General features: G+C 42.8%; 1 protein-coding gene across 2 annotated transcripts in view; it reads right to left on the bottom strand.

Annotated features, from left to right (window-relative positions):
* The window catches only part of LOC144684882 (ethanolamine kinase 1), a 479,036-nt gene that overhangs the window by 176,479 nt on the left and 281,524 nt on the right, over positions 1 to 21,033 (bottom strand). For both annotated transcript variants that reach the window (XM_078549246.1, XM_078549247.1), the window contains one exon: positions 11,570 to 11,730. In XM_078549246.1, the coding sequence (XP_078405372.1) occupies positions 11,570 to 11,730 (161 nt within the window). The remainder of the gene's footprint in view (positions 1 to 11,569; positions 11,731 to 21,033) is intronic.

Genomic DNA, 21,033 nt, shown 5'->3' with positions numbered 1-21,033 from the left:
TGGGGAACATACCTTCAGGTATTTGAATAGTGGTAAACATCAATTAAATCTAGAAGAAATGGATGCCAAGCTAAAATCATATATGGGTTAAGACATTCAAGTAAAAGGCATGAGCAGAGTAACTGTTAATTATGAAAGCCAATCGACAAAGCTACCAGTGTTAGTATTGAAAGGCAGAGGACCAAGCCTTCTTGGGCAAAATTGGCTAAGGGAAATCAACCTTGATTGGACACTGCAATTCCAAAGGAAGCTGGAAGCATTCCTGTTTTGACAAGCTGGCACACAACAAGGAGAGGTCTAGACAACAAGAGATGCATGGCCGCTTTCATGACAAACCCTACCCCCACATCCTCCCCCCTCCCCACCCCCCCCCCAACCCAGCCACCCTGAATGCTTGTGCGTTACATTCAACCACAGGGCACAGGGCAGTCCTAGCACCACAACCCCCCCAAGTCACCTCCACTGCAGAGCTGCCCTTGCAGACTCAAGTTATCTGCCACCTTAAGTAGCTTGACAGATACCTTGCAAGAGCACATTGATCTGCACCAGTGTTATCCAGCATAGTGAACTGCAGCTGGTTTATTAGAAGCATCTATTAGATGGTGAAAGAGGTGATGAAAGTGGGAACCTCAGTCAAAGAGTTTTGCCTTCTCACCCACAGTCCACTGCGCAGTCAGTATCCCACATCCTGCCTCGTCTCCCAGTGGCTGAGACTGCCCCAGCACAGGTATCAGTGCAGCCATCTCTGGCGGGGCCCTCACTGGCTTCAAACATCAGTCAAGAGCAATTCAGCAGTGAAAGCAAGTATCTGAGCAGCCAGCTTTGACCTCAGTTGAAGCCACAATGTTTGCATTACATAGTAGTAGCAGAAAAAGGAGTAAGGCCTTGTAGTTGTACATGGGTGTTTGAGGAAATGTTGCTTTGATAAATTTTCTTTCTTTATTTAGCTCATATAAATGTTATTATTTTTCACTGCTTTCCAACCTTGTACATTCTTGGGTATTCGGTATAAAATGGCCTTTTAACTTGTTTGATAATGAATGTAAAGACATGAATGGATGGGGTCCAAGGGGGGATGTCAGGGGCTGGTTAGTTTGTTGCAGGATGGCTTTGTTTCAGTAGCATAGCTGTGGGGTGGCTAGAATGGTCATTGCAGTACTGGTGGTACTGGTGGTAATCTCATCTGCTCAGCCCTTAATGGCAGAGCCCTCATTCTGAGGCTGTGACCCTGCGTTCTAGAATCTGTGCACAGGCCACAGTTGGCGTCCAGAGTGCAGTTTTGGTTTCCTTACCCAAGGAAGGAGGACATGGGTTTGGAAGGTGTTGTCAAAGGAGACTTGGTGAGATGCTACAGTGCATCTTGTAGATGGTCCACACTGCTGCCACTGTGCATCGTTGGTGGAGGGAGTGAATGTTTAAGGTGATAGATGGGGTGCCAATTAAATGGGCTGCTTTGTCTTGGAACCATCGCGCTTCTTGAGTGTTGTTGGAGCAGCACTCATCCAGGCAACTGCAGAGTATTCCATCACACGACTAACTTGTGCCTTGTAGATAGTGGGCAGGCGTTGGGGAATCGGGAGGTGAGTTATTCGTCACAGAATTCCCAGCCTTTGACTTGCTCTTGTTGCCACAGTATGCTGATCTAGTTAAGTTTTTGGTCAATGGTAGCCCCCAGGATATTGATATTGTGGTTTCAGCGATAGTAATGCATTGAATGTCAAGGGGGAGATGATTAGGTTCTCTCTTGCTGGAGATGTATGGTTGGAATATTATTTGTGTTATGAGGAGTGGTTGAGTAGACTAGCCCTATGCTCCTTGGAGTTGAGAAGAATGAGAAGTGATCTAATTGAAGCTTATAACGTTCTTAAGGGGCTTGAAAGGGTAGGTACTGAGAAAATATTTCGCTTGGCTGGGAATTTAAAACATAGGGTCACATTCTCAAAATAAAGGGTCAGCCATTCAGGAGTGAGATGAGAAGAAATTTCTTCACTGAAATCTTAATTCTCTACCCTGAGAGCTGTGGATGTTCAGTCGTTGAGTATACTTAAGACAGAGGTTGATAGATTTTTGGGTACTAAGGGAATCAAGGGATATGGGGATCATGCAGGAAGGTGGAGTTGAGGTAAAAGGTCATCCATGATTTTGTTGAATTGTGGAGAAGGCTCAAAAGGCCATATGACCTACTTCAATTCCTATTTATTATGTTCTTATGTCTTTATTCCCTAGCCAGAGGAAAGATTTGGATACTGGCAATCAACTGTATGATGTAACTGCACATTTGTGGGGTGGGATTCTTTGCAGTTGCAGTACCTCTCTGCAGTTAGATGTGGGCACCAGCAAAGCAATGGGTGTGCAGTCAATAGTGCCCTGAGCATAGGCAAGCATCCTGGAGAAACCACATGCACACTCTGTCTGCTTTTGTCTGGAAGGAGAGAATACCATATATGCCCCTCTCCTGGCATATAGAACATCAATGACTCTTATACAGCACTGAGAGAAGCTAGAGATGTTGCGTCCTCCAGCCTAGATTGCTCATAACACGAAGAAGTTCATGGCCATCATCAGCTTTACAGCCATTGGCAGTGCCATTTCTGCCCTGTTCTGAGGCTGAGATCTGCCTGTAACAGGTAGCAGAGTTCTGTGAGCACCCTGTTTGTAAATGGAGACAGTGCACACGCTGTACCTCACTGAGTTAAGGTAAGACAATTTGACCCTAAAGACCCTCGGTGACAATGACCTCCAGCTGAGAACCCTTCTCTCCCTCCTCCTCCCTCTTTGAGCAGCTTGTCCTCCTCTGTCTTGCCTCTGCTTAATTTTCCTGTCATGCTAAACGGGATGGCAAGTCCAGCACCCATAACTGAGAGTAGATCTTTTGAGCAGAATCCTTGAAGTCAGAACCATGGCCTTCACCATGTGCAACAACATTCCCTGTAGACGTCACCAACTTTGAAGAGTAGTAGGAAATTCACAGCACTTCTACAAACTCAGCAACAGCCATTAGAAATCAATTAGCAACTAACCTGAAAATGGCTGGTGATCCTTTAAATTGCACCAGTGGGAGGGTCCTTCTTGCTGCTGAATGCATGTTCAACCATGCAAGGTTACGAGAGTCAGGTGAAGCACTGAGATTCAAAATGGCATCATTACAGTCAAATCAGCATTATACCCTGGCTGATGCCATGATCTGCCTTATTCTGTACACTTCCATCACTTCTGCACCCCAGATTTCTTTGCAGCTTTGTAATGGGGTTAATTGGTTAGAAAAATTAGAAGCAAGAGTTTTGTAACTGCACATGGTTGATGTCCTCAATGAAATGGCATCTGGCAAGGCCCACACTAGATGCGTGTGCATGCGGTACACCCAAAACAGCATCTGCAGCCCCAAAAGAATAGCTGCTATGGAGCCACATTTTGCAGCACTAGGTTTTGAGAAAATGACAATTCCTGTGAAAGAGGCTAAGAAGTCCCAAACTCTTTCTTTCCAACTGACAGTACCTGATCTTCTGATAAAAGCAAAATACTGTGGATGCTGGGAATCTGAAACAAAAACACAAAAAGCTGAAAAAACTCAGCAGGTCTAGCAGCATCTGTGGAGAGAGAAACAGAGTTAACGTTTCGAGCCCACATGACTGAAGAAGGGTCATACGGACTTGAAACATTAACGCTGATTCTCTCTCCACAGATGCTGCTAGACCTCCTGATCTTCTGAGTTTATCTAACAGCAAAATTTCTGCACATTTTTATTTGATCGATCATCAGGCTCAACCTTTTGAAAATGACAAAACACTGCTTGAGGCCATTAGTACTCCAGCTCTCACCAAGGCCTCAATGGATAATTATGAAGCTAGGTGTACGCTTTGAAGTTTCAACAGTTGGGATTTGGCACTGGATACAGGGAAGTACCTCATATGTTTAGAATCTGACTGAAAATGTACAAATATCTTGTTTAAAAGTAGTCATAACAATTTGGTCTTATTCAAAAGCTTCAAAGGTAAAATTTAAAATGTCTTATTAAATTATTCTTAGTTTCTGAAAATTATTTTGAAATTACATATGTTTCAGAAATGTGAGATTTTTGCACAGAATTGGAAGTTATATCAGCAATGCTAGTTTTCTACTGTTACATTAGAAGGTATTTTCCCAACCTTTACAAGTCACTAAAACTCTGGCTGTGCCTGCAAATAACTGTTACAGACTGGTCACTATTCTTTTTCTCTGCAGCTATGTAATGGAGTTAATTGGTAAGAAAAATTAGAAGTAAGAGTTTTGTAACTGCACATGGTTTTGCAGACAATCTTCAACTTGTGAGAGATAGGTTTTAAAGGCTGCTGAGAGGTGTGTTAACCTATGAAAATATGCTCAACATCACACTTGCTAACCTCAGACTGAAGGGACTGCATGTTGCTAAATTTGCTGATGATAAAAGATAGGTCGAAAAGTAAGTTGTGAAGAGAACAGAAGGAGTCTGCAAAGGGATATAGATAGGTTAAGTAAGTGGGAAAAAATTTGGCAGATGGAGTATAATGTGGGAAAATGTGACCCTGTCCATTTTGGCAGAAAGAACAGGAAAGCAGCATATTATTTAAAAGGAGAGAGATTGCAGAATTCTGAGGTACAGAGGGATCTGGATGTCCTGGCACATGAATCACAAAAAGTTAGTATGTTAGTAAAAGTTAGTAAAAGTTACAGCAAATGATTAGGAAGGCAAATGAAATGTTGTTGTTTAACGCAAGGGGAATAGAATATAAAAGTAGCGATGTTTTGCCACCAGTTGGTGAGACCACATCTGGCATACTGTGTACAGTTTTGGTCTCCTTATTTAAGAAAGGATATATATGCATTAGAAAGAGTTCAGTTAAGGCTCACTCAACAGATACCTGGGGGATGGTGTGGTACAGCTATCTTATGAGTAAAAGTTGGACAGGGTGGGCCTGTATCCACTGTTTAGATGAATGAGAGGTGATCTAATTGAAACATATAAGATCCTGAGGTGAATTGACAGGGTGAATGCTGAAAGAGGTTTCCCATTGTGGGAAAGACTAGAACTAAGCGACACATTTGAAAAAAATAAAGTGGAGGTGAGCAGAATTTTTCTCTCTCAGAGGGTTGTGAGTCTTTGAAACTCTCTTCCTCAGAGAGTGGTGGAGGTAGGGTTATTGAATATTTTTCAGGCAGAGGTAGATAGATTCATGACTAACAAGGGAGTGGGGGTGGGGGGGTGCAATTTGGATTTGGGGTCAAGATCCGATTAACCGTGATCTTATTGAATGGTGGAGAAGGTCGAGGGGCCAAATGGTCTACTCATGCTCCTAATTTGAATGTTCGTATGTTCACAATTGTTAATGGGACCTGCTAGACAATCAACTTCTGCTGTTCAGAAGGGGGCAATTACAGGCCAATATGATTGTGGAAGGAAGCTGCATCTGTAAGGAGAGAGGAGGGACTAAGTGAAGTTTCACTAACTGTTGGTTTGATTAATTTGCTTTGAGTATCAAAATGCAATCATGAATTTTTACTAAAAATTGAAGCCTGTGGGAAATTCCTTCTCTTTTTTTTTCTTTTCACTGACCCAAGTTTCAGTCTTTTCTTAACCCTTTTTATTAGCCGCGGTCAGAAAGAAGCAGGTACATGTAAGAAATTAATCTAAATATTTTACTGTGCGTGAACGCAAAAGTGTTAGCATTTTAAGAACCGCAAAGAGTTAATAGTGCCAACTAGCATGTCACTTTTTGATAGAAAATTTGAAAACTTTTGCTGCTAATGTAAAAAGGATCGATATTAGACGGGCACGTGTTGGGCAACTGAACAACTGGACAACTTTCCACTGAAACCAGCTGCCCTTTCTCTCCAGTAAAGCAAAACTGCTTGGGCTGTGCTGTTTGGTTTACCTGTTGTATCGTATGTTAATAAAGTCAACCTATTCAACCATATGCAGAATTTCATCTGAGCCAGCTGATGGGAGTAGGGGAACAAGATAGGTTCCAAGCAGTTTGGGCAATGAGGCTGGATCCCCATTACACATGCCCAGAATTTTTATTTTAGTCTACAAATTAAATTGAGTGATAATATGAACATGTAGCACATCATTTGCATGCAATGACTTCATCTGCTATTTCACTGGAGAAGTTATGCTATGTATTTAGTGACCCTGAACTTATTAAAAAAAAAACAAACTTAAAAATGGCTTGAATATTAATCTTGCATATATCTTAATTCCATACAAATTGACTTGACTGAATTTCAGAACAATGTCAGTTGTTAAACTAAAAATCAGCACCTTGTAGTCATGCGCAGCACCTGCCATGGCAAACATTATAAATTCCCTGTTGCCAAATTTTCAGCTAATTACTAAAAGAAGAAAATTCTGCATTTTATTACGACAAACAATAAAAATCTTAAATGAAAAGGGGCTGTAGACTTATATGGGCCCTGAGGAGCTCTGTGGAAACAAGAGTTTATGTGCACCCAAGAATGTCCCCAGCACCCATGAGTTCATTGTGATTTCTGCACATTTGTTGACAGACAAAGGCAACCTTCCATAGCACTCTCGAGGAGAAGGAGTGCCCAGCTGTGGAGGTCCAAACACAATGGAGTCATTGTGTACTTTGGCAGAATTGAGAAGGGCCTCTCTGAGACTATATTGCATCAAGGCTAGTTTTCTATACTTACAGCTGTTTCTCCTAGCGTACTAGATTTTCACTTGGCAATTAAAGAAGGGGCTTATCCCTAGATTCCCAGTGCTCACATCAGGGCTCTCACCTCTTGCAAGAGATGATGACAAAAAAACATGGTATTGTTCTTGAGAATTTTATATCATGTACACTGCATTTGAGACTCAATCTAATTATTGATTTTGTTCTCAAAATATGTGACCTCAAGATAACTGATAGAATCTGACTAATCACCAAATAGATAAAGCCAAGTATTTCATTTAAGGATGAGTTAGGATGGGTTGTAAGTCCAGCCATACAGCACATCCTAACTCATCCTTCTAGAAACACCTACAACTCCCCCATCAAAACATTTGACTGTTTCTTAAATAATTCTATTGTTGTGGCTCCATCACCCTGCCAAGTAGTCTTTTCAACTCTTTATCACTATGTGGGTGGAAAAACTTCTGACATCAGTCCTAAATTTTTCTTTCATGACCAAGAATTGGGCTCTTAGTGCCCAGGTGCAGTACTGTTGTTTACCAAGAAGTTTGACTTGACATCATTTGACCTATCACCTCATAAATCTTTTGCAGGGGAATTTCGCTAACAAGCAAATCTGTTTATTCATTACCCTCACTGTAAGCCTTATTGCTTAAACATAATTTCTTGATCTTGAGATGCCAGACTTGTCCAATGTGGCTTTGACAAGGCAATTCATAGCGAGAGTATATTACATACGTTATTATCCCCCTCAAATAAGGCAAAGAGCTCTGTCTTAGGAGTTTTCAACTTGTTCCTAGAACTCTTCAGGGAATCAAGAGGGTTCAAAGGTAAGAAAGTATAAAATAAAATATTCTCTAGATTTGTAAAGTGGGGTCACATTAATTCTTAACTCTTATATTATTGCATTAGCCATTGTACCATCAAAGAAGTAACTAGCAAGATTGGGTGTCCCTAATACAGTCTGAATGTGAGATTGATATCTCCTATGTCTACTGAAATATAACTATTTCTCAGGCAGTATAGTACTAAGGACCTGAATCAGGCCATTATACATGGTTTTGTTATTTTCATGGAGAAAATACAGACCTTCTATGTGACTACTTGAGGACAGGCTGAATAAATAGCACTCCAGAATAGAGATGAGTATGAATGTTTCAGAATCAAAATCAATTAATAATATTTTCTGGATGATCAACTGACTTAGTCAAATGTAGCAATTGATATATTAATGATATTAAAACCAAACTAAACTCTTTGAAATCATTGGAAGACCATGGTCTTTAAGAACATTTTTGAATCCATTCGTGAGTTGCTTCAGTACCCTTGGAATAGTCCCTTAGTCTTTGAGGAATATGCTATGTTTTTTTTTTATTGTGCTTTATTTCATAAACTGCAAGTTACGGTCCAGTTGTAATTTGCCAAAGTCCAAATTTGACATAATTTGTATTCATATGCAATTCTATTTAACTGATGTAACTCCCTTCACACAGTACTTGTTTAAGTTGTATCAGCAGATGCATAATATCATTTGTAGTAGAAGTGAAGGTTTGGCATGCTCCACATGTCCATGGTCAGTTGGTTGAAAAAAACTTCAAAATATGATCTCACAATCATCAACTGTTACTCACCAGTAAGTCATTAAAGTACTGTATTGGGTCTTGTGGAGTCTTAGCTTAAATATAACCTGGGGTGATTTATAGCCTGGTCTTATTTTAGGAACACACAGAGAATGTTGGATTAACCCTTTCTATGCTCAGATGGAAAACAACTAAGCTCCATGAACTTTTCTAGCACTACAAGCAATTTTCAAAACCTGTCCCACTAAATCAGCAAATAATTCAAATGCATAGCTTATTTTCATTCACACCCTCCCATTCCCACCCCACCCCCAACACACACATATTTTCTTGGACCACTAAGGGTACTGAAGTTAACTGTGAGAATTCAGTTGCATCCTTCTCAAGACCAACAGAATTGGCATGAACTAAGATGTGTACATCTCTGAGCTTTCTAGGATATACGATTGGGTTTGTAGCCAAGCTTCAGGTAGTCCACTCCGTGTGCTTGGAGGAGAGAGGGTGGTGCATCTTAATTTTTTTTAGTCCAATCCACTACTTTAGGTGCATTTGAATTCTTTATTTCTTTATGAAGACTCGTTTCATCTTGCAACCTGGCTTTAATTTCTCAAATTTCAATTCAAGAAACATATATTTTGGCAACTCCAAATCCAGATCCAAAGTTCAAAGTGATGTCAATGTACATGAGTACCTTACAGCATTAAAGGCTTTTTGAAAAGAGAAGTGATGAAGAATCTGGGAAGGCACGAGAGTTCAAGGAAAAATGGGAAATGTGACAATGGGAGAAGTTAAATTGAATATTAATATGGGAGGCAGGGTTATATTTGACACATTATGACGAAATTAATGTGACTGTGCGTTAGATGACTTACAGTGTTTGTTGAAAAAAATGTTTAACTGAAAACACACTCATACTCCCATTTCCATTCTGCTGATGTGATGACCCATTGACGTGTGAAGGAGGCAAATGGACGAAAACGACTCAATTACCATATACTGCAGGAGCTATTACAAATGGATTTAGTAATACTGTAATTCAATATTCTAAAGTGACATAATATGATTAATACTGCAAGTTAAATTTTTTAACCTCTTGGGAACTAGATACAAATCCAATCCCACGAAAGGATGCTTGTTAAAGTTATAAATAGGCTTAAAACAAAACCTTTTTATAAAGTGCAAAGTTAACCTGAAGTCAACGCCTAATTTATCAGTCTTAGCCGTAACAACACTAGGAAAGAGTTCATTGTTAAATAAGTGTCATACAATACAGTAAATGGCACACACTGGATATCATCAGAACAATGTGAGAAGCAAAGTGATACCACATAGCTGTCCAGGGAGTTCTTCAGTGTCCTGGTCAACATTCTTTCAACCAATATTACGAAAGTAAATTCAGTCCTTTACTGCTTACAGGTTGTTGTGCAGAATGGCAGTTGCCTACATTAACAATAGTTACTGCATTTAAATTATTGATGGAAATGATTTGTCAAAATTATTATTTCTATATTAAAATTGTTCAACAGCCAGGAACAAAACAAGAAATATCTAAATTGTAAAGATTAATTCAATTGCTTCTTACTAATTGGGAGTTTAGTTAGTTTTATGGAAGATTCGGCAGGTAGGGTTAGATGAAGAGGGCTGGGAGGAGGTTCATTTGGAGCATAGACACCAGAACACTATACATTCTGTGTAACTCTATGTAACCTCTGAGGTGGACATTCTCATAGGGGAGGTGGGGCAGGGGAATGGAGGCGTTGGTCTTGCTGAATTTTCAAGGTAAGCCTCTCGTCTTCAATAAAATAGGCTCCATGTGCATGCAATATGTGCAAAGAATGTCAGGCCATGATTGCTAGTGGCCGCCATTCTCAAAAATCAACCAACTATCAATTGGTTTTTAAAGAGGAAATGACTTTTAGATCTGCAAATCAAACCTGTGTTGAAAGGAGAAACTGTTCCCTTTATTAACAATGAGTGGAGCTTTCAACTTTGGGAAGGCAGGCATAACATGGACTGTCATACAAACCATCTGATTTACTACAGCTCAGTTGAGCATTGTGACCAAAGCTGTAGGAGTCCTGCTATTGGAATTACAGCAAAGGAGGGTGCATCTTTTTAAAGAAGACTATCCTTTGCTAAGACAGAATTGCAAGTTGAGTGGACTGAGATGGTAAACATTCTTTGGTACCTGGAGAAAGGGCAAGATAAATACACCCCTCTTTGTCTATATGCTTGCTTTTCCACCAGGAAACGCATGAAAGGCCCAGTAGAGATGCTTCTTGCTTCTCCCTTGCACCCTTAGGAAACAGCATTCATAGAACATGCATTTGTCTTCATAGCATTCTTGTGTACAACGGTAATATGGAAGATATAACTGTAGTGGTGAACAGTAATACCTTGCCCATAGCAGTTCAAAGTTTTGTTAACATTTAGAAATACCATGCTAATCATTTGCAAATCTTGGCTCTGGGAAAAAGGTGATCTGAGTACAGGAGTGTTCTGAGACTTCCTACCACCTGTTAATATGACAAGCCAGCTGCACACAATCAGGAGAGGACTAGAATAGCAGGGAAGGCCCACGACAGTTTGTGAACAAATACAGAAAAGCATTTTCACCTATTCATCGTGCTTGGTACTGTTGGGATCTTGGGCACCCAGTTACACAAGTACTCGTTGGTGCTTTACACAGAATAGCACATCATTCTTAAAGGGTCACTTTGGAAGTAATTTTATTGGCTGAAGTAAAAACAATTACTTGATAATAATTACTCTCCAAGCATCCCCACATACCAAAGAAATTAATTGCATCTGTATGCAAGCATGATCATGTGCTGTATAAATAAGAATGTTTTCTTTATTCTTTTGTACACTGTTAACAACATATCACATCTTCAGGATGTCCCGAAGCGCTTCACCACTAATGAGCTACTTTTGAAATGTAGCCTAATATGATTTAAAAGTAGTGGATAATCTAGATTTTCAACGAATATGAATGCTAATATCTTTCTCATGCATCATTATACAACTAAGGTTTGAGTAAAGGACACTCGTCTGAACCAGAGTGTGGTCCTGTTTATTACTGTGATGGTTCTACTTTGTTCGTTTTCTGTTGACAGTATCACATATTACTGCCAATACGGACTGAGCACTGTTGTTTGAGGCAGGGCAAATCACAGGCCTCTATCCCTACTATTTTTCCTCCAGGCCAACAATGTACTGAAATTTAAAAAAAAATTGGAAGAACAATGTTTGTAGATTCTTGGCATTCACTTAAAAATCATTCTCACGTTGCTCTATTATAAAATATAAAGGTGCTGTTAAACCCTTGACACTCACCAAGGTAAATTTGTTCACTTGTACATAGAGCTTCAGCACTTCCAGATCAGTCACCACTGGTTCATAGCCGGTACATTCTTTATACGCCTCCAGGTAGGACTTGAGCCACTCTAGCTGCATTTCCTTAGGTGGGTACATGCTGAAGTCCAATTCACTCACCCCTAAACAGAAGTAAAACCTTTATTCTTGCAGTCATTAAAATGGTTCTACCTGGAAGAATCTGGAATCTTTGGAGTGAAATTTACAGCGGAGTCATATAAACCATCAATGTAACTTGTTCCAGGATCCTGTTTCAGAGCTCAGTGCAATGCTCTCTCTCAAATGGCATGTGTATGGCCATGTATTAAGATGGGATTGAAAGATGTCTTTTGGAAAAAATAGACTGCTCGCAACTTTGTCAGTTTGCCAGGAAAAAATTCCAGCATAATGTAAGTCATGACTTCTAAAATGCAAACTGTACATAGACAAATAAATGTACTCAGTGGATTTAGTAGCCCACACGGTACAAAGAAAATGTGCCCATTTTCATCTTTTTTCCTCCTGTAGGTGTTTTATAAAGCTACTGGTGCCCTTTCATACTGCAGACCAATCATTGTGACATCTGATATATGCACACTTGCGCAACTGACATTTTTTTCTCTCACAGTCACTTTTTGTTCATTGTTTCAAAGTAAAACAGCAGCAAATTAAAACCTAACAATAAGGGGAAAGCTACCATGAGAAACAACTAAGGATTTATGGAACACCAATCCTGAAATGACCAGTCGTAAGAGCCTAGCAGTAATAAAAATAAAATCAAAAAATGGAACCAACAGAATTGCTCAATGTGCTTTGTGAGAAACAATTCCATCTACCAATTTTTCCTGAGTAACGGAAATTTCTAACATCCCAAATAAAGTTTCAAGCAAAATAAAAAGAAAATCAAAAAGTTAATATTTCAAAATAATATGATTCTACATAGATGCTGAATTGTATTTGCATTTTCACTTCAAGGCATCTCCCAAAAACCCAGCGAATATTTTTTTGCAGCAGAAAGTTAATGGTTGTTACCCATATCTATGCACGCTGAAAATGTGCAGATTGCAGAATTTCCCAACATACAATCTGTGCATCCTGAGCATATGCACTTTTCATGCATCAGTAGATTTCTAAGTTGAAGCAGAGGGATGCATCTCTTCCTGTGAGAATTTGCAAGTTTCTTTGCTTTGTCCAAAAATATTTCAGAACAAACTGGAGTATGAATTGCCAGAGGATTATTTTGTGGACGCATCACATTTAAAATAATAACAGCTCTACCTTTTTAAAAAAAAATTATGGACTGATCAGTTTTATCTTTTAGAAAGTTAGCCAACAATTATGATTAAAGGGTCCTGTAGTTTCCTTGGCTGCTACTTGGAAAACTTATCTGAACCATGGATTTTTCTGTTTTCCTGAGTGGAAAAGCTGAACAAGGGTTCAGGTACGTTCTCTAAGCAATTTAAACGTACCTGGAAGATAATATTGTATTAATGAGTTCCTCCTGAATGGCTAATATCTATGGCAAACACAGCAAGCCCCTCTCATCTTTATTTTGGGTGGACAGTCAGTTGAAAAAAATTCTCGCTTCAGAAGAAAAGATATCCTTTTCCTGTAAGAAAACTGGGTAACTTAAAATAGTGAACTATTAAACATCTTTATGAGGTACTTTTTGCTTGTTATAGAAATTTGTGTCTATTAAAGCCTTGGAATGTGCTGTATAGTACATTAGATGACTCAAGACAAAAACTGACAACAGGAAAGTGTTTGAAGGGATTGCTGGCCAAAAGAGGGATTAGATGGGACACAAAAGAAAGCTGAGAAACAGATGGCAGAGGAAGCTAATGGTCTGAAAAAGGCCCTGGGCATTTTAGTCCTGTTCCCTCTCAAGCCTCCTCTACTTTGTACCCCAATACTATGAGACTATGACAACCCCCAATTAAAGCCAAGTTTTGGCTATACCAATGTTCCCAGACCGTGTGGATGCCATAATGTTCCTCCTTAGAACCATCTTCCCTAATTCCTGGATCCCACAAACCTCTCCCAGAGTTCACAAATTCCTAGATTGTACTCCCCCAGAGCCATGAAAAATTATATCGGACCCCAAGACAACCATTCTCATTGTTCCCAGATCATAGAATGTCTGCCAGTGATGCAAGGTTCCAGGAATCTATCTCAATAGTCCCAGAACTTTTCTATGCTGTGATTTTATACCCCAGCATCACCCTCTCAATCCTCCCAGTCCTAAAGGCCCCTCTTATTATTGCTATTCATCGTCCCACTTTGCAATGCCCCTCAAATCCCAGGGCTGCTCTATTGCTTATAAATCAATGTCCCCAGTAAAACTACTTGGTTCTTATAAAACTCCTGATTCACTGTGAGTGATGCCAGAAGACATCACCATATGTGTACAATTAGATTCAGCGTTCAAGCCTTATTGTTTAAATAAAGAGAAATAACTTTTATTCGTGTTGTATTTAGATAAGTTACTACAGTTAAAGGAAGTCCCATAGAAAAGACCTGGCAGAAAAATACTTATTTCATCTAGATATTATTTATCTTTGCAAAAATGCAGCCATTATAGGGATACAGGAGTTTGGCAGTCTGCCATTTTGGAATCAGTAATCCCGAGGTGGGAACTAGCTTGACGTCAAGATAGCAGTGCTGAGAATTTCTTTTATCATTTGCTCTTGACTTATTAAATATTTCACGTTTATTTTTCCTCAGCTATGTCTGAGTTTTGAATCATGACAATTATGAACGAATGTGTGATACAATGCAATATTAATGATGGGTGGAGCCATATCCCTTGCAAATTCAGCTATCTCTTTTTGTAATGCCAATTGTTTTACCTCCCATCATCAGTTTAATATTATTCTTCCAAAAATAGAAAGGACAAATATAATAAAATGTTTTTGTGTTACGTCATTATTCTGAATGTTTGATGTCAGTACAGAACAATTCAGAATTTTTAAAGACCCTCCTTTTAAGTTTACATTTCAAACAGTAAGATAGAGTTGTTAAGCTAAAAATTCTTAATATGTTGTGAATAATTCTTGTTGTGAATAAAGAACATTAATCCAACTCCAGAGCAGTCAGCGTGGCCCAGTATTATTCAGAAATACTGTGGCCGCTTTTGTACCTCAATTTTCATCACTCAACCATTGTAGTCACACTGTCGGCTGTCTAGGTTCGAAGCACTGGAATTCCCTCCCTAAACCTCTCCGCATCTCTACATCACTCTGTTCTTTTAAGATACTTACTAAGTGTTTGACCAAGCCTTTAGTCACCTGCTCTAACATCGTTATTTGTGGTTCAGTGTCAAATCTTGTTTGATAGCATTCTTGTAAAGCACCTTGGGACATTTTACTGTGTTGAAGGCACTGTAAAGGCAAGTTTTTGGCAGACGTATTGTGGTCAGCAGCAAGGTGAAGGCACAAAGTTCTCACAATCTCAATAGCATGGATTTCTCCTTTCCCAAAGTCAGTTTGATTCTGGCGCTAAATCCAGGTGATCACCAAGCAACCAGCAATAGAGATGTCATCAAGCAGGCTAAGCAGCCAATCACATTAAAGAAATCCCTTGAAAGTAAACCAGAAAGTAAAATAAAGTGATTATCATTCACCTTTTATAACATTTACAGAGGGCTAAATAAAGGTTAGGGTATACATGGGAAAAACTAGGGCCCAGATTCTGACCACGATGGACAGGCTCTTCACCGTAGGAAAGATAGCAGAAATGGCCAAAAATCCTAAGTCCTGTGCCCAAACACAATCTGTAAACTCATGGCCCAGCATATCCCCCACTCTACCATTACCATCAAGCCAGATGGTAATCAATGAAAAGTGCAGGAGGGCATGCCAGGAGCAGCACCAGGCATACTTAAAAATGAGGTGTCAAGCTGATGAAACTATAACACAGGATTACTTGTGTGCTAAACAGCATAAGCAGCAAGTGATAGACAGGGCTAAGCGACCCCACAGCCAATGGATCAGATCTAAGCTCTGCAGTCCTGCTACATCCAGTCGTGAATGGTGGTGGACAATTAAACAACTCACTGGAGGAGGAGGCTCCACAAATATCCCCATCCTAAATGATGGGGGAGCCCAGCACATCAGTGCAAAAGGTGAGGCTGAAGCATTTGCTACAATCTTCAGCCAGAAGTGCTGAGTGGATGATCCATCTCAGCCCCCTCTGGAGGTCCCCAGCATCACAGATACCAGTCTTCACCCAGTTCAATTCACTCCACTGGATACTGCAAAAGCTATGGGCCCTGACAATATTCCGGCAATAGTACTGAAGACTTGTGCTCCAGAACTTGCCACGCTCCTAGCCAAGCTGTTCCAGTACAGATACAACATTGGCATCTATCTGACTATATGGAAAATTGTCCAGCTATGTCCTGCACACAAAAAGCAGGACACATCCAACCAGGCCAATTACTGTCCCAACAGTGTAGTCTTGATCATCAGTAAAGTAATGGAAGGAGTCATCAACAGTGCTATCGAGCGGCACTGGCTTAGCAATAACCTGCTCACTGATGCCCAGTTTGGGTTCCATCACAGCCACTCGGCTCCTGACCTCATTACAGCCTTGGTTCAAACATGGACAAAAGAGCTGAACTCCCGAGCCGAGGAGAGACTGACTGCCCTTGACATCAAGGCCACATTGACCAAATGTGGCATCAAGGAGCCCTAGCAAAACTGGAGTCAATGGGAATCAGGGGGAAATCCCATCACTGGTTGGAGTCATATCTAGCACAAAGGAAGATGGTTGTGGTCGCTGGAGGTCAGTCATCTCAGCTCCAGGACATCACCACAGGAGCTCCTTAGGGTAATGTCCTGGGCCCAAACATCTTTAGCTGCTTCATCAATGGCCTTCCTTCCATCAAAAGGTCAGAACTGGGGATGTTCGCTAATGATTGCACAATGTTCAGCACCATTTGCCACTCCTCAGATATTGAAGCAGTCCATGTCCAAATGCAGCAAGATCTGGACACTATCCAGGCTTGGGCTGACAAATGGCAAGTAACATTCGCGCCACACAAGTGCCAGGCAATGACCATCTCCAACAAGAGAGAATCTAACCATCGCCTCTTGACTTTCAACGGCATTACCATCACAGAATCCCCCACTATCAACATTCTGGGGGTTACTATTAAACAGAAACTGAACTGGACTAGCCATATAAACACTGTGGCTACAAGAGCAGGTCAGAGGCTAGGAATCCTGCGACGAGTAACTCATCTCCTGATTCCCAAAGCCTGTCCACCATCTACAAGGCACAAGTCAGGAGTGTGATGGAATATTCTCCACCTGCCTGGATGAGTGCAGCTCCCACAACACTCGAGAAGCTTGACACTGTCCGGAACAAAGCAGCCCACTTGATTGGCGTCACACCCACAAACCTTCACTCTCTCCACCACCGACGCACAGTAGCAGCGGTGTGCACCATCTACAAGATGTACTGCAGGAATTCACCAAGGCTCCTTAAACAGCACCTTCCAAACCCATGACCACTACCATCTAGAAGGAAAAGCACAGCAGATAGATGGGAACACCACCACCTGCAAGTTCCGTTCCAAGCCACTCACTATCCTGACTTGGAAATATGTCGCTGTCCCTTCACTGTTGCTGGGTCAAAATCCTGGAACTCCCTCCCTAACAGCACTGTGGGTGTACCTACACCACATGGACTGCAGTGCTTCAAGAAGGCAGCTCGCCACCACCTTCTCAAGGGTGACTAGGGATTGGCAATAAATGCTGGCCCAGCCAGCGAAGCCCACATCCCATGAATGAATTTTTATAAAAATCCTATCTTTGCAGTGGCGGGACTGGATTTGCACAAGCGCGGTTTATGGAGGCAGCTGGCCATTTAAATCTTCAGCTGCCTCCACTGCAGTCAGAGTTTTGTAGGGCAGGAGTGTGAACCCGGATGTGTGCAGATGAGACCAGGTAAGAGCTGGTCTGAACTTGGTGGATTTGTTTGGATAGCCAGGGTGCCCTTTGGAGAGGGAAGGTCCCCTTTACAGATGGTCCAGGGGCACCTTTTGGTAGAGGTAAGGCACACTTTGGGATTTTTAAAAGTAGACATGTGCGCAAAATTCCATAAACTCATTGCAACTGTCAAAGAACAGTCAAAGCTGTCAAAAACTGTCAGAACTCATTAGAATTTCCAAAGCTGTCAAGGGATTTAACTGTTGGGCTTTACATTTTTTAAAAAAAAATCAATGCTTAACATTTCTTTCTGTCTGTTGACATAAGCCTCAGGGTTTTCATTACAGGATTTGTGCTATGATGACTGATTTTACAAACTAACAATATCAAAGTGGGATGCCTTTAAGTGAGCAGTTTGATTGACAACTCCAAATGGTTATATAATAGAAATAACTGTCTTCACAAGAAATTAGTTGAAGGAAATTCCGTGTATTTATTTTCTTTAATCAGAGAGTGTTTTTTTGTTTAAAATAGTGATGTCATCAACAGGCACATAGGGCAGAATTTTCCGCTTGGTGGGTGGGCGGGTCCAACCAACTTGGCGGCGGGTGGGCAGCCGATTGCTGCTGCAAAAACGGGCCACACTGCTATTTTCTGCGGGCGGGCCAATTAAGGCCCACCCGCAGAAAAGCGGGCAATTAAAGCGGGTAAGCGACTCCTGTGGAGAACGGGAAAATAGTCGCGGGGGCGGCCGGCCTCAGACTGCCGGTTCCAATGGGGAGCTGGCAGCCTGGTTAAAGAGTGGCCAGGCAGCCTGCTTGAGGCAGTGCACCATGGGCACTCGGGGAGAGAGGGAGGGAGGTGTGTATGCAGAAGAGTATGAGCAGGAGGAGGGGGGCAGGCTGCAGGAGAGGTCAGTGGGGGGCCACTGTGCCCCTTGATTCTCCGATGCATGCCTTGCTGTCCTCCCCCAAGAGGTTTCCAGCCGTCGGCACTTGTTGTATCCGGAGGATGGGAGGAGGAGGACCCCCCATGTCACCGGCTAGGCGTGGGAGGAGGTTGGTGACGCTGTGAGCGCCCATGATGATGTGCGGTGCACTAGCACCCAATGCCGCAAAAGATTCAATGATTTGCTGCGCTCTGGACAGGTGAGTACCATGTCGGCCTTGGCCATTTGACCCAGAAGGAAGCCTTAGCCTTTGAACACCCCCACCACGTCTTGCTGTCATTACTGCATTGGGCATTTGGCGCACGATAGGTGGGCAAACGGGTACTGACCATGCTTACATCAGCCTTAATGGTTGAGGAGAAGATGGGTTCTCCCCACAGCATATGTTGGTCTTTGTGGCATTTGAGTAGTCTGGGGGCAACCTGCAGGGGAGGCTACTAGGCACATACTCAGAACTCCAACACATGTCATATTGATGGTGATGAGATGGTGCAAGGGGTGCCTCAATGTGTTGTGGCCAAGTGCCAACTGCTGGCATCGGCGCCGCACCTAGTTGTGCCTCCTTGCCATGGGCGCCAAGAACCGTGTGCTATTCGAAGTGATGGATGCCGAATGTGTCCAAGGTGGCCGTTGGGGGAGGGGGTTGGGACCAGCCGTACTATCTTCTGGGGACTGATCACCAGTAGCGTGGACAGGAGCCGCTGGAGACCTCAGATGGACACTGTGGTTGGGGTGCGGAGTGCGTGTGCAGACTACATGAGCGATCAGCCCCAATAAATCCTCTTCTCTGTTCTGCAGGCAAAAAGTCAACACAATCTTCGAGAGGTGGGCATGCCCTGCTCCAGCGCCTCACAACATTTGAAGAGCAGGCCATGGAGCTGGGGAGGAGGCAGGAGGCCAGGGTGGCTGGTGGCGGCGAAGCTGTGGTCCAGCGGCCAGATATTTGAGGTCCACAGTCCCAACTACTCTGTCTCCCCACCAACTCATGGTTGCTGCAATCGTTAATGCTGCAACACTGCTCATTCACAGACTGAGACACTCTGACATGTGGGTCATATACAAAGGTCCCTCTTCCCCTTGAGGATTCGTGTCTCCACCACCTTCCTAAGTCACCTTATCCCATTTGTGACCACTATCCGCATGGCCTAACATGCCATGGCATCACTGCTGCACAACCAAAGACTTTTTGCATCTTAGGGGGTTTGGGACCTCCAGCACCCTTTCAGCCTGTGTGCCCCACATTACTTTGTCCAAAAGGTCCTCAGCACTTCAGCTGTGAACCTCATGGCACTCAACTTAGATAAATGCCATCATGTAACTCATCCCTGCGCCAAGGGGAAATGTTGCCTTCTGCCTACCTGTTCTATGCCCCTCCTAACGGAATGAAGGTCAATAATGTGACCTCTCAATCTCCTGTGATCCACAGCAAATGTCGTTACTGTTTGTGATGTTTCCTCAGCCCCACAACTATCCAGGCCACAATGCATCCAGGTCAGGTACCTCTGCACTCTCCCCACTCCAATGGTTCATAACATGCCATGTGGCATTCCTGAGGCCATCTGACCAGCTTGTCTGCATGTGCGTTTAATGGTTGGGGCTCCTCTTGACTCTTTTCCACCCCACCAATGTTTGTCTCCTTAGGGTCTTGAAGGGTGAGCGACTTATGAGGCTGGGGGTGGGGGAACGGGATGAAAGGTTGAAGTGAATGAATGCTAACTGATGCACTGTCCTTGTTGTTAATTTCAGCATCACCACCAGATCGTCGCGCCCAGAGACACCGCAGCCCCACCTCCACACCTAAGGCCCAACATATGCAACTTGCGGCACATCATTTCCGCCAGCCAGGCACCAGCGCAGACACACACACCTCAGTGGGGACTTTACCATCGGCTAGTGTCCCGGGTCACAGTGGAGAGGGCACTTCACAATCGCTGGAGGAGATGGTAGGGACAGAGAGTGCCGATGGCACCAGCAGCCAGAGGGCTGCAGGGGACGAGGCACATGCTGAGTCTGGCACTGATGACGTGCCTCTGGAGTTGCCACCAATGCAGCAGCTGCAGGACAAGCGGCAGGAAGTGTGTTTGCATCTGGCAGGATTGCATGAGGTGTGCTTCAGTTGGTCTCTGTGATGGAGGAGTCCAGGCAGAGTACACGTGAACGCATGAACCTCAGGGTAGAGCTTCAGGCTTCCTCCACTCTCATAGCGACTCTCATGAAGAAGGGGTTCAATTGGATGGAAATTCTTCTGATTGGGTTATGCTCTGACCTGCAAGCCCTCACAGCGGTACTGGCCACGGGTGGTCATTCCCAATGTGGGAGATGTTATGGGCACCAAGTGTCGCCGCTCGGTGCCCATGCATCTGCGGTGAGCAGGGAGGTCGAAAGGGACCTCACGTCGGTGCAGCAGCTGCCTGTCGTCGCTGCGAGCTCCTCTCAGGGCGTTCCAGATGAGGGCAGCAGCTCCTCCGCCCCTCTGCCAGTCAGCGTTGCTTCCATTGAGGCTGAGACAACTGGGGAGGTGCCAGTTCAGGAACTGGCCACACCCTCCCAGGCGGGGCCATCAC

Source organism: Cetorhinus maximus, chromosome 9 (genome assembly GCF_964194155.1).
Source record: "Cetorhinus maximus chromosome 9, sCetMax3.hap1.1, whole genome shotgun sequence".
In the NCBI taxonomy this organism is placed as follows: domain Eukaryota; kingdom Metazoa; phylum Chordata; class Chondrichthyes; order Lamniformes; family Cetorhinidae; genus Cetorhinus; species Cetorhinus maximus.
The sequence above is the reverse complement of the archived record's forward strand: the minus strand, read 5'-3'. Positions and strand labels throughout refer to the sequence as shown.